A 15186-nucleotide genomic window follows, 5' to 3' on the forward strand; every position below is an offset into this window, starting at 1 on the left:
ATAAGGGCCGGCGACTCTGATTGGCCACTATTGCCATTGTCGAATTTCTCCTCTAGCCAGCCAAAGAACACGGCGAACCCACCTTCCTTTGATTCGGGTGTCCTCGGCATTTTTCGTTCTTCGGGCGTGGATTTCCAGCGACACATTCTAATTGGTGCCTCAGGTCCCTCGGCTTTTTCCGAGAGGAGCTGCAAACAGACGACGTCCGTGATTGGCTCCGCCGGGCTTCGGCTCTCCAGCCGAAGCAGGCGAGCGCGAGGCTCGGTCGGCGATTCCCAGACGCCTGTTACGCGGGCGGCGGGGCGCTGGGCGGTGTAAGGCTGGGTGGGGGAGGAAGGAGGCGGAGGACGAGTAGGAGGGGGGAGGGGGAATGGGGAAGAGCTAAGCGGCTGCGCAGACGGCGCTCCTCACACAGAGCAGCCTCTGACCCGGGCGAATGCGGGCTTGTGCTGCCGCCGCCGTCGCCGCCGTCCGGGCCGAGTGACAAAGGAAGGAAGGAAGGAAGCAAGGAGGAGCCGGCCCCACAGCCGCTGACAGGGCTCCGGGCTGGTGGCAAAGCGCGGACACTTCCTGAGCAGGCACCGAGCAGAGGCGAGGGGCGGGAGGGCGGCCGCGCTGGTGCGGTGGACGGGGGAGGGGGCCCCGAGGGACGGAAGCGGTTGCTGGGTTCCCATGTCCCCGGCGTATGGGGAGCAGTCGAGGAGCCGCTGCTTGGGGTCTGAAGGGAGCTGCCTCTGCCACCACCACCGCCGCCATGGCCGCTGGATCCAGCCGCCGCCTGCAGCTGCTCCTGGCGCAATGAGGAGAGGAGCCACCGCCACCACCCGCCTCTGACTGACTCGCGACTCTGCCGCCCTCCAGTTCGCCGGGCCCCCGCAGTCATCCAGCCGGATCCCGCCGCTGCCGGAGCCGCAGCGTTTCCCGTCGCATCTCGGAGCCACCCCCTCCCTCTCCCTCCTTCCTTCCCATCCCCCTTCTTTTCAAGCGTGAGACTCGTGATCCTTCCGCCGCTTCCCTTCTTCATTGACTCGGAAAAAAAATCCCCGAGGAAAAGATAATATTCAAAGTACTTATTTTGAATCAAGTATTTGCCCCCGTTTCGCGTGATATATATATATACATATATATTTTTAGGATTTCTTCCTCCTTCCTTTTTTCCCCTCCAAGGAAAGGGAGGGGAAAGAATTGTATTTTTTTTCCCCAGCCCCAAATCATCTACATGTTAAATATCCATACTGATCTGTCTTGAAGGAGAAATACATCGCTCGTTTTTTTATAGCTATACAAAAGGAGTGAAAAGCCAAGAAGACTGTCATTTTCTTTTTCTTGTGGGAGAACTTAATGCTGCATTTATCATTAACCTAACACCCCGGCATAAAACAAAAGGAAGAAGAGGAGGAAGGAAGGAAAAGAAGGTGATTCGGAAAGAGAGTGATCATGTCAGGGCGACCCAGAACCACCTCCTTTGCGGAGAGCTGCAAGCCAGTGCAGCAGCCTTCAGCTTTTGGCAGCATGAAAGTTAGCAGTGAGTATTGATTTTATTTTACACCCCTTCTTCACCTCACCCGTAAAATAACAACCCTTGAAGTACCAGGATCTTGAAATCTTAGACTTCCTGATATAAAACAATCAGAGATAATGGAAAAAGGCAAAAACCTGTCTTCAGTCAAGGATGAGGCAGTTCTCCCTTCTCCTCCCATACCCCCTCCCCCGGTCTCACTAACCTTGAATTGAGAGAATATGGTTTTTATTTGGATGATTTGATTTGAACTATATTTCTTATCTTACACTTTCCTTGCTGTTGGTAGTCAGCTTTGTCAAATGCCTGAGTATTTCCACGTTAAAATAGTGATGGAAGTGTTTACTTGCTCATCCTTTTGGATACAGAGGACAAGACTTAATTCATAAACCATTATGTACGTTTGCTTAGAATACATCTTTTGGAATGAGGGATATTTTAGTTAACTCAGGTTGCAGAGCTTATCATAGTTTTGTATAGTTAATAGAGAGAGTGAGTCTCACAGTGTCCTAACGTTTTTCTTGCTTGTGTGACTGACTATACAAAGTATTAATCCCGAAATGAACTTGCTCAGTAACCAGCATTCACGTTGGGAGGCGAGCATTGATTCCTCCCTTTACTGGGGGCGGGTGGGAGGTGATACTCAGTAGCAGTAGTATCTCTACATGCATTGTTTTAAATTGGATAAGTAGTTTAATATGTTATCTCAATCTTACGGTTTTGACATTACCAATCTACCACTATATAATTTATGTTTGATCACCAGGTAACTTGGAAGTAGGTTCAAGTTTTGATTGAGGTTTGTATTGTCATGTTGCCAAGTACTAAACTGAATGTTAATTGTTACCGATTTATCACTTAAGTTCAATTTTGGGGTGCTGTTACATTCAGTACTTGTTAAATGATCTAGAGTTCAGGGGTACCTTCTTAGGAGTATTTAAAATACTCTGGCATTGGTTTCCTGTCACATTTAGATAAAATTATGAATTTAGTTATGAGAATATGGATTTAGACCTTTCTGTCATAGTTTTTGCCGAAGGCTGTGGTCCTGAATATAATAGGGATATTTGGGCTGTGTTCAGGGTTGTTGCTAGTCTGTACTACTTGCTAGTAGAGATACTACTGTACTTTTGTCCCAAATTTGTGCCATAAAGTCTGTGTTCTTGAGGTGTTTGGTATACTAAGTATCCAATGTTCCAATGTATCTATTTTGGATATTTTTTATGTGTTATTTAATGCCAGCTAATTTAAACATACTTCCAGAATTTGACAAAAGTAACTATTTTCTTATTCCTCGAGAAAGGGGCATCATAAGGGCAAAGAAAAACTATTTTGTTGCATAGGAGAGAATTGAAGAACTGAGATTAAAAAAAAGTATATGCTGTTATGTGAAGTCAGTTGTATCCTTAAGCAACATAAAATGATTTTAATTGAACTCAGGATTTAAATTCATGTTGGCTTTTGGAACTTACTTGCCTGGAACAGGATAGTTTAAGGTAATAGCTGAAAGGGAGATTATTTTTAAAAGTTAAATATTTTTTTTTTTGGTGATTAACTAGTACAGAATGAAGGGTATGTGAAGAGGGAAGCTGATGATGCATCTTTCAGAGAAGGGTCAAGCTTTCTAAGCACTTTACGGAGTCATTTGAAAGGAAGATTTTAAAATTCTGGGGTAATTTTCAGCTATGATGAAGCAAATCTTATAATAGCTACTTAAGAGCCTCTTGTGGTACTGGAGTGTTTGCTTTCCAGCTTGGTAATATAATTTAAAAACCACTTGAAATCAATTTTAGGTAATTAATTTATTAGATCTATTTTAGAGAGCAAAATGAAATAACTTATAATGTTAAAATTTTGGACTTTACATTTTGTTTCCAGGATTTTTTTTGAAAATGACTCCTTAATTCTTGATAGTATGGATGTTGACTGGTGGGGTAACTCTCATGAAGTGTGTAGGTTAAAATGTTTAACTTAACATTTAAAAAGTTAGAGTTCAGTGGTAATTTTTTTTTTGACAACTTTGACTTTAAGGACATTTAAGAAGAAAGGGGAAACTTTAAACATTTGTTACAGTGCTAGTATTCTAAGCGACCCTGTTTAAAAGAGAGATACATGATCAATTGTAGACCTTGGCCTCAAAAGCTTTTGATTTAGTTGTAGAGGCAGGTTATGGTACAGAATATAAAAACAATACTGTGGTGTCTGTAAGATTATAAGTACAAATAGAATGCTTTGTTCAGAAGGACAAAGAATAAAGAGGTGAGGCGGATGCATTGGAGAGGGAAGACTTACTGTTAGAGGTGTGTCTTCTTAAGACAGGTGTTAAAGGAGGCAATAACTTCAAGTGATAAAGGATTCTAGATGGAAGGAATGGACAGAGGCACAGAGATGGTGATTTTTGGATGACAGGTAAATAAAATGGTTTTTGTATTTATTAAGCAAGTTGGTAAATCTGAATTAAAGGGCTTAAATTGGACCAGTAAGAAGAGATCGAATTTGAGAAATGTGTTAACATTAACTGATGGAAGGTTGAGGAGGCTTGAAAGAGTTTGGTTGGGATTCAGCAGAGACTGGAATTCGTCATAGATTGCTGAAACAAGATATTTAAAGATGATTTGGGCAACTGAGCCGATGGATTAGAGTAGAAACATTAGAGCCCTTTTAGGGAGGTAGTAGGTATGTTGTAAATCATGAAGGAATATAAAGTAAATGTGAAAATGGGATGAAAAGAACACATTTGAGAGAACAGTGTGAATGAAGAACTGGCAGGATTTTGGACTAGATTGAAGGGGAATATTTGGGAAGGAGTCAGGAGTTAAAAATAAATTCTGATGTTATTGGTCTGGAAGACTTGACCGCCAAGTTATATTGTTGATTGTAATGGGAAAGTTGAGAAAGTGCTGAGATGAGAGGGTGGATGAGTTCACTTTTTAAAAATTTAATATACAATAGGTTCCCTTGAAATTCAGCAGACAGCATTTGGTTACTGGCAATGATATTTAACTTTCCAGCCTGTTAAAATTGCACAGTTTCTAATTTTTCTGCACTTAAAAATGTTGAAATTATTTTTGGGAGTATTAAACTGTTTTTGTTTAAATGTTTTCCATTAAAGTCCTAAAAAAGAAAATAATTTTTTATGTAGATTAAAAATCCTCACACTTGAAACCTAGTTATAATAGTTCCACAGTAATTTGTTTGAAAACAATGGAAATATTTTTTTGCTGCGACCTAAACTGTGACTTAAAAATTTCAGCTATTTTACATAGTTCTTAGTCTTTGGTACAACTTAAAACTTATTTTTCGTAAATACGATTATTCTCAGGTAAACTTTGCATTTAAAATAATGGTAATAATAATAATAGCAGACTTCACTTGGTTAGTGAAGGCTCTAGCTGAAATTAAAAATTGGCTTTATAACTAAAGTAGTTTTTGCCTTTTTGTTGAGTTAAGCATTCATCCCAAGTTTAAATCAGTATATTTGAACTATTTCTTTTTATTTACCATAGTGAAGCCAACATTTCTTTTTTGTTCACATCCAGAGTCAAATGTTATTAAATACATGTTAATAGCTATATAGTTCCTTCTGTAGAATCACGTGATATTGTACTCAAAATAGAGAAAGTAAGGGTCTGTCTATGGTGATTTTGGTTAAAATATTATTAATAAGTCCTTCTTGCATACTATTTGTGAAAATTTAGCTAATCACCTAAGCTTAAATAAAAGATGTGGAAAGAAGAAAAAAGTCAAGTATCACTTATTTCCTCATATAAAACTTTTTCAGATCAAAAAATTTTTGGGAGTGATGAGAATAATTATTAGTAGTTACATATTGTTGTACAGTATTTAGTCCTATGAGGATTAAAACTAATGAGTAGATGGCAATTTAGAGTTCCTCTATTCCCAAGGGAGTTTAATGTCTGTGTGACATCCAAAAATTAGGTTATCAGAATTTAGCCAATTTATAGATTATCCATGTTGATGTGGAAGAGAGCTCATGTGAGGCTGAAAACCAGAACCTTATTTTCATTAAGTTTTCATTCCTTTCCCAACCAGACCTTTCCAGAGTTGTTATAACACTAAGACCTTCATATGAGAACTGTATGCTCTCTTGTTGCATGTACTTTTAGAAGGCTAATTATTGAAATGACTATGAGGCACAAGTATTAGGAAAAAACATCTAGGTAACCCACAGGTTTACAAATCAATTTATGGTTGATAGGGAGTTTGCATTTAGAAAATGAGGTGACATCTCATTTCACTGGCATATAGTTCAGCTGAATATTAGTACTTGCTCCCTGTGCTGTCTGTCTGCCCCTGGTTGTGGACTTGAGTTGCAGGCATGAGATACTGTTTTGGAGAAACAGCTAGGCTAGGGAAGCCAGAGTTTTTCCAAGTATCAGCAGATTCTGAGACTGTTGTGTGTGCTTAATGTCTAGAGATAGCTGTGAAACATGTATGTGCTGACTCTGGTGCCACAGTTCCATATATTTTAATAAACATTTGTTAGAGTGCTGGTGTGCTTATTTTAATAAAACTCACAGAATTGTGAGACAGGGATGGGGATAGGCAGGTGGTAAGGTTGTGTTGTCTCCTGTGATGCTCCACCCTACAATGAAGACTGGAGGGATAGAGCGTGTGGGTGTGAAAGGAGCATATGCTAGTACTAACAGGACCAACCTGATTTCCCGGATATTGTACTACTAAGAACATAATCACCATGAGTAAATGAGCTTGTTGGAACGTTTAACATATTTTCTAGCTTTTTTTTTTTTTTTGGAGGGAATGCGTGAAAAGGGAATCTTGCATGATTTTAGAGATAGAAATGTGGTTTCATGGTTCATTGGTTTTAAAGTAGAGATTGCAGTCTTTGCTCCTATCTTAGGTTGTACAAATCTTTCTTGATTATATAAATGTCTTTGAAATTGGTTGAATGTGATGTAGAAATGTATATTTATATAAAGACCTGTGTAAATAGAACAGCACGGAAAAACTGATGGTAGAGTTAAAGGAGAACAATTTAATTGTTTTCCTCAAAATTTCCTACCATTAAATTGATTTTAAAAAGGGATATTTATTCTATTCTATTTATTATTAAGCAAGTTTTTATACTGGTTTTTAAAAAATGAGCAAATACTCAGTAAACAATGGACCTTCAGCAAATTATTTCAATATAGACTTGTCTAATGTAATTTGGTCTGGTACAAGATACAAACATATAACTTTGTTGATTCGGAGTCTTAGTTTGCAATCCCCCTTCCCACTTTGCTTATGTTTTGGGGAGAAAGATTTACTTTCAAAGAGTATAGAAGTTAAAAATTTGTAAATAGTTGAATCTTACATTTTTATATTAATAGTTTTCTTAGAAGCATTTTGGTTTGATCAGATTGAGGCAGTGATGTAGTTTTTATTTTTTATTATTTTTTTTATTTTTAACAACTAATTGTGCCAAACCAGCTTTTCCCTTTGTCTCCAGAGTACCATGGCCAACAGTGGCACAGATAGGAACCCTTAACATGTTCTCTTATTAACATAGTCTGGAGTTGTTAATTTCTTAATTGTCCTTTCAAATCAATTTAATAATAAAAAGTAAACATTTTTGACAAAGGAGGAACTATTTTTCTAGAAACTTGTATTTTAGATGATGGTATAATTTAAATGAATGTACAGGTTTGAATAGGCATGCCCTAAAAGCCAGAGCAGTGGTAGCTGTGCAGATAAAAATATTAGTAACATTGTTACAAAGTTGTAACATTAGTACTCCATTTTAAAAATTACCATTAATTGTATCATGTTGAAATCCTTGGCTTGGAAAACAAAATAAATAGGGTGCTTTAATAGAAGGTGGCCATGAATAATAATGTGATATGCCTATTGAATGTTTCCTATGTATAAAGTACTCTGCCAAATTCTTCATATGCAATATCTCCTTTTAATCATTACAACTCTACAAAGTAGCTAATACTGTTATCTACATTTTATAGATGAGGTAAATGAAGTTCAGAGAGGTGAAGCAGCCTGTCCAAGATTACCTGGCCAGAAAGTTGCTCTGCTAGAATTTAAATCCAGGCATTCTGATTCTAGAGCCCTTGCTCTTTATTGTATGTTACTGAGAATAGATTGTTATTACCTTAACACTTGGATTCCAGAGATAAGCTAAAGTGCCTTTTGCTTTTAGGATAGTCTTTCATTGATAATTAAGCCGTGACTGTGTAAGACTTTCATTATTAGTACTGTTTTTGAAATTAGTTTCAGGCATGCCTGTTAGCAAATACAGTACTTAAATACTAAAAGTTAATATTGGGAGAAAATCCTTAACTCTTTTAAGATTTCAGAGAAAACGTCTTAAGACGAACATTGAAAACGAAAATATTTATGCCAGCACGAGAAGAAAAATAAGCAATATATGGTATTTTTTTGTTTAATGTTTAGTCTGGTTTTTATTGAAAAGTATTGATTGTTTATAAGTAAATCTGTTGTGTTTATATTTCCAAGTAATGTCAGAATGTGGTTCTCCAAATTAGCCATTATTAAGGATTATTATTTCTATCTCTTCCTGTAGGTTGTTTAGTGTTCTGAGTGTTCTAGTCCTCGTTTTAATATTTGACAGTAAACTTCATGAAAGATTTTTTAAATCTGTGTACAACCAATTAATCAAGTGTCTATTGGACATTTATGTCTGGAACTGTGAGCCTTTAGGTGGTTTTTTTTTTTTTTAAATAATAGCAGCTATGCATCAATGTAGAATTAAAATTGGGTTATTTGGAACATCATCTTTAGGGAATTGGTTGGTATTTGACAATCAGGAAGCAAATCAAGAAAGGCTCCTGGACAGCTGAAATCTACAGACAAATGGTGCATACTTTTTGCCTATAGGTTCGTTGTTAGTCTTTTATTTAGACTTATTATTAACGCATAGTTCTAATTCGTTCAGTTATTTGGTTTTCTTAAACTGCAAATTAGGAGAGAATGAATGGATACTGATACTAAGCATCACACCTACTAAAAAGAATGGATAGACGATTCAGGAAAACAAGCATGTTGGGATTACTTAGTGTAGGCTCACACAGTTCCAGGAGAAATCACTCTGGTAATTGTTCAAAATGTTGACTTAGAGAGAAGGTTGAATTATACTAATCTCACTGGCTTTTAAAAGGGCAGAAGTCATGAAAGTCTCCTCTAGATAGCTGGGGTTCTGTCATAACTTCTCGGTACATCACACATTCTCTAATTTGTTGGTCACTGAAGTAATGAGAAAGAGATCTAGGTCACCTCATCTCTGTCTGGTTGACCAACTTTGGTTGGATTTCAGTGATATGGATAAAGGTACCAAAGTCGTCATTATGCTAGCCCACAATATTGTTTCCAATTCTTTCTTCTCTTGTCCATCTACATTTATTACTCAGCCACAGCATTTTATCTGATTTAAGGTTTGTTGTTTTATTTTTTTTTCCTATGGTATATGTTGAGTTGCTGTATGGATTTTGACCTGCCCATATCTTCTATTTGTGGAATGCTTGAAGGTACTGCATAGTCATTTAAGCTTTCTTATGAATTATGATTAGCTATTGGAGAGTAACTTACCAAATACACATATGGTCTATATAATGAGAATTGAAAAGGTGGGTATCTTAATTGGGTATCTTAATTGTTGATCTGAAGAAAAAGGACAGTCATGGCAAAGTACTTTTTTCTCTTTCGGAGATCTAAGAAATTCTTAGGGGCTTAATTGGCTAATACAACTAAAAAGGTTGTATGTGTTAGATTTCTAAGGAACGCTAACCTTTCTTTTAAAAATGTGACTGCTTCTACTTCCCCTTATTCCTTAAAATCAGTTCTTTTAAATTAATTAACCACTTTCGTCATGACTTGTATTAAAGTTATTTGAGTCAAATTACTACTCCTAGACTTTTGAGTAGAGGCAGCACTTGAATAATTGGAGGTATTGGAGTTATGCTTGGCATCAGACTGACAGTATTACTGATGCATTTGCTGTCCCATTGGAATTTTGGAGCTTCCACAGTATACACATTATTATTTAAACTCCGAAGGGAAGGGGGATGCTTTGAGTTGGTAGGGTTTTAATATTAATATTTAATTATATGTATGTATCATATTTACATAATATTTAGTAATCACCATAACATTATTTGGATGCTGTATGATAGACAATTACATGGTTATTTACATATTTTGCTTTAAGAAATGGAATATACTCATGATTCAAAATTTAAAAGATATTCAGTGACATCTTTCTCCTGCTCCTACTCTATAACTACCAGTTACCTCTCCTGGAGACAGCCAACATACCTATTTCTTATGTATCCTTCCATAGGTATTCTGAATCTTTACAAGTTATTTCTATTGTGGAATTATATTTTGTGCATATATACATAAATTAACACTAGCTTTAGCATAAGAATGTTAAAACAATTTAAATCAGTTAATATAGAAAATTGCTATTTTTGTCACTAAATCTAAATGTTTTAGATTACTAAATCCTTATTTTTCTGAATGTGAGTTAAATGGGGAGTAAGAGCGAAGATGAGAGAATGCTTCTCTTGGCAATAAGAGGTAAAATGCTAATAGTCATAACCAATGAACACTTAGTAGCACATTAAAAATATTTCTCACTGTGTCTTTGAAAATGACCTACAGTGTCAAGTAGAGATATCTGTGTTCTTGCTGGAAATAGTTATTTCATGGTAAAGAAAAAGACAAAGGGTAATTTGTTTTTTCTTCTAACTTTCCATTTTTCTAATATCTTAGATGAAAAAAACCTGTTCTCTTGAGAGATCAGAGGTGCAGAGTGCGTCAATGTTAATGAAGCCTGTGCCTTTTACCTCTTTAAGAGCGCACGGTTTCATTCTGCTCGTAAACCAAGCATTCCTTAGTCATTTTTAAAAATACATCTATTTTTATTTTTATAAAGTAATACATTCAAATTATTTAAAGAAATCAAATAGTGCAAAAACTCTTATTTTGGAAGCTAATCTTCTGTCCCCCGTTTTTATTTCTCAGAGGCGGCCTTAACTGACAGCTGTTTCCTCTAGTTTTTGTCATATTTTAATTAGTATACTCTTTGTCTATTTCTTAAAATTATTTTTATTTTTTTATTGTCTTACGATGGTAGATTCTATTTATTGGCATTTCTCCTTTTTGCTATCATGCTAATATAATTATGCCACTATTTTTAGTTAAATTATTATTTACTTAAATTATAATTTAAATGATTAATACTCAGTATCTAGATAATACGCATTATTTTTAGCAGAAGCAGGTAGTGTACAGTGATCACATTTCCTTTTAAAAACAGCTTTATTGAGACATAATTTACATACTGTAAAATTCATCCATTTAAAGTTGGTAGTTCAGTGGTTTTTAGTATATTCACAGTCATGCAACCATTACAGTTTAATTTTAAAACATTTTTTATTACTCCCAAAAGATACCTGGTATCCATTAGCAGTCATTCCCCATATTACCCTTTCCAGGCTCTAGTAACCACTAATCTATTCTCTTTATGTATTTACTTATTCTCTATATTTCCTAGAACTGGAATCATAAGATGTGGCCTTTTGTGACTGGCTTTTTTTTTTTACTTACTATAACATCTTCTAGGTTCATCGATAGTATTGCACTTATCAGTACTTCCTTTTTACTGTGGAATTATATTTCATTGTATGGAAATGATAATGTTTATTTATCCATTCATCAGTTGATGGACATTTGGATTGCTATCTGCTTTTTGGCTAGTGTGAGATGCTGCTATGAACAATTGTGAACAAGTTTTTGTGTGGACATTGTTTCATGTCTTTTGGGTCTAAGAGTAGAATTGCTAGAATGTATGGTAATTTTGTTCAATATTTTAAGGAACTCTAAAACTGTTTCCAAAGTGACAATCATGTTTTCTTCGCTTTTTATTTTAAAAAAATACTTTATTGTTGCCATTTTTTTTCTTGCATTGCTTGCAATTATCATAATCTTGTTTGTTTCCTCAAATTTTACCAAGTATTTTCTAGATCCTGCCCCACCCTCTGTTCTTTTCCTAGAGTGTCCTTTTTCCTAGAGTCCTCATTCTGCTGCTAGGATCTGGCCTGGTTGTTCTCCAGGGCTCGCTGTACAGCTGTCATCCTCTGGTTTCCTTCATTGCTCTTTAGTGCCCACTCTCCTGTTTCTTGGATCCCGTGTCTTTGTATCACTGAGTAGTTCTTATCTAACATTATCTCATGACATCAGCCAGCATTAACTGGTAAGTGTATCTGGAAAAGTTGTTAGTTGGTTGTTTTTCTCCACATTTGCTCCAAAAGGGTAGTTAAGAAGCTGACACACTTTTTTGACAGATATCTCATCTTTTCAGTATTGAAACACTAAGGCATAGCTATTTGAGAGGGTTACTCTGTATAGTAATGATCAAGTGATGATCATGCCAACATGAAGCAACAATATGAATCAAGTACAGAAATCTGAACAATACTAATATGAAGCAATTGTTTAAACCCAAACTATTCAATAGAAATATAATGCAAGCCACAAATGTGAGACACGTATGTAATTTAAAATTTTCTAGGAGCCACATTAAAAAGAATAAAAAGACACAGATGAACTTAATATATTTTATTTAACCCGGTGTATCCGAAATATTTCAACATGTAATCAAATATAAAATTTACTAATGAGATATTTTACTTTTTTTTTTTCTTCTTTGGTACGAAATCTTCACAACCCTAGTGGACATTTTACATTTATATAGCACATCCTGATTTGGAATAGTCACATTTTAAGTACTCAGTAGCCACATATAGCTAGTGGTTATTGTATTGGACAGTACAGGTTTAAAATATTGCCTAGGAATTAATGTGTAATATTGTTATCAGTCTGTTTAATCATATAGTCTATACACAAGTGTATGTGGTTTAAAAACACTTCATTGATTCGTCTCATTGCTCTGTTTTGTTTTTAGTCACATCTTCAGTTTATTTTGAAATTTTATACCACATTAAAGGAGGTTGAGACATTTATGTTCTTTAGAAAGGTGCTTGCTATAGAAAGTAATGACTTTTCTCCCATATTTTAGCACAACTGTTAAAATGTATATTGAAATTCTTAATGATATGCTTGTTACATGTCATAGTCATGATTGTCCTGGTCCTGATGGAATTTTACTAGTCTAAATATTCTTTGTCATACATTCTCCCCCCTTGCTGTTTCAAAGACCTACCCAGCTTTCAGAGTTTCAGATGCCACTCCCACCACTTAGTCTTCCATCTCTTACTCCAAGGCATGAAATTCACTTGCATGTAACTCTTGTAGCACTCTTCTGTTCTCCTGGTACATGCTAGTTGACTTATTTTGTCTCTCCCTAGAGAATTATAAATTCCAGTATGGCAAAAAAAAAAAAAAAAGTATTTTACTCACCTGTGTACTTTTTTGCAGTGTGGAGCACAGTGCTTTCTATATTGTGTGACTTAATACATATTTGAATTGAAATCAATTTGTCCGGGTAGTTACATGAATACTGTACATGGTGGTTACATGAAGTAGAGTTTCCAGGTAACCAGACTATTACTGATGTTTCTAAGAACACTTAAGTTTTGATATAAGAAATTATAAAGTTAAAACAGGTTTTTGTTTAAATATGAAGGAGCAATAATAGGAAAAGATAATTAAATTGACTAGCTGACACGTGCCCCCTCCTGCGCATTGCATAGATGAACTCCATGTTCCAGAAGGGAAGGTTTCAGAGAACACTCGGTGAATAAAAGTGTTTTTTGAGTGAGATTTGATATATGTTTAGATATGTATAGCTTTATAACTATTTTGTCACATTATGATGCCGGAACCAGAACCATCCTGTCTTTAATCAGGTATAGTGACCTTAGACAAGTTATTAACTTTATAGCTTCAGTTTCATTATTTGGAAGTGGTGATAATAATACTTAACCTTTCTGGGTGATTGTAAAGTTTAAAGGAGTTAATTATGCATTTAAGGTCCTTGGCACAGTGTCTGGCATACAATAATTTTATCTGCTGTTATTAGTAGTAATAAAACTAATAAAGGCTTTGATATAGATTGTTACCTCTCTGTAACCTGTTGTAGTTTTTTTTTTTCTTTTTTTAAGTGGGTCTGTATAGGGTGGTCATAAGGAAAGCCTCGAAATCTTTTTTATAAAATTTATTTGAGGAAAAATCATCACCAGATGCTATTTTTAAAAATTGAGGTAAAATTGACTTATGACATTATATTAGTTTGAGTTATACTACATAATATTTCGATATTTATATATGCTACAAATTAATACATCTGCCACCATACAGAGTTATAAATTTTTTCCCCCTCTGATAGGAACTTTCAAGATTTATTATCTTGGCAACTTTCAGTTATGCACTATAATATTACTGACGATAATTGCCATGCTGCCAGTTACATCCCCATGACTTATTTATTTTATATCTTGAAGTTTGTATCTCCTGACCCCCGTCACTCATTTCTTCCAACCCCCTTTCCCCTGGCAACTATCAATCTGTTCTCTGTATCAGTAAGTTTTGTTTATTTGTTTTGTTTTTTAGATTCCACATATAAGTAAAATCATATGGTACGTGTTTTTCTCTGACTTATTCTACTTAGCACAATGCCCTCAAAGTCCATCCATGTTGCTGCAAATGGCAAGATTTCATTCTTTTTTATGGCTGAATCATGATTCCATTGTATACTTATACCACACTTTCTTTATTCATTCATTAGCAGACACTTAGGTGTGTCCATTTCTTAGCTGTTATAAATAGTGCTACAGTGAATATAGGGGTGCATATATTTTTTTGAATTAGTGCTTTCTTCAAATAAATACTCAGAAATGGAATTGCTGGATCATATGGTAGTTCTGTTTTTAATTTTTTGGGAAACTTCATACTGTTTTCCCTAGTGGCTGCACAAATTTACATTCCCATCAACAATGCATGAGGGTTCCCTTTTCTCCACACCCTCTCTAACACTTGTTAATTTCTTATCTTTTTTGATAGTAGCCATTCTAACAATTGTGAGGTGATATTTTGTTGTGATTTTGATTTGCATTTCCATCTAATTAGTGATGTTGAATCTTTTTCATCTGTGTGTTGGCCATCTGTATGTCTTCTTTGGAAAAATGTCTATTTAGATCCTCTGCCCATTAAAGAAATTTTTTAAAAACCAATAAATTGCCTGAGTTCTTTATATATTTTGGAAATTAACCTCTTATTAGATATATGATTTGCAAATATTTTCTCCCATTCAGTAGGTCGTCTTTATATTGTTGATGGTTTCCTTTGCTGGGCAGAAGCTTTTTAGTTTGATGTCCAGTTGTTTATTTTTGCTATTGTTGTCTTTCCTTTTGGAGGCAGATCCAAAAATGTATCACCAAGAGCGATGTCAAGGAGCTTACCACCTATGTTTCTTCTAGGAGTTTTATGATTTCAGGTCTTATATTCCCCAGATGCCTTTTAAAAAGTAGTGGAAATTCCATCTTGAATATATTTCATAGAGTATTAAGAAAGTTAAAGTTCCTATTAGGGATGTGGTACTTTTTCAGTGAATACTAGTTGTAATCAGTAGATGTTAGCCTTGTACCATAAAGTTGTTGTTTGTTTTTAATGTGAGATATGTATTTTAAGTAGATCTGATGTCTGTGTAGTCA

At 35.5% G+C, this 15186-nt stretch overlaps 1 protein-coding gene across 4 annotated transcripts in view; it reads left to right on the forward strand.

The window, feature by feature from the left end:
- Positions 1 to 345: 345 nt before the first annotated feature.
- GSK3B (glycogen synthase kinase 3 beta) overlaps positions 346 to 15186 on the forward strand; it is a 182991-nt gene continuing 168150 nt past the window's right edge. For 3 of the 4 annotated variants that reach the window (XM_011373937.2, XM_011374016.2, XM_011374098.2), the window contains exon 1: positions 346 to 1525. In XM_011373937.2, coding sequence (XP_011372239.1) covers positions 1438 to 1525 — 88 coding nt within the window. In that variant the 5' untranslated portion in view covers positions 346 to 1437. The remainder of the gene's footprint in view (positions 1526 to 15186) is intronic. The other variant, XM_011374179.2, reaches the window with a different exon arrangement.

Source organism: Pteropus vampyrus, unplaced genomic scaffold (genome assembly GCF_000151845.1).
Source record: "Pteropus vampyrus isolate Shadow unplaced genomic scaffold, Pvam_2.0 Scaffold1, whole genome shotgun sequence".
Lineage (NCBI taxonomy): Eukaryota > Metazoa > Chordata > Mammalia > Chiroptera > Pteropodidae > Pteropus > Pteropus vampyrus.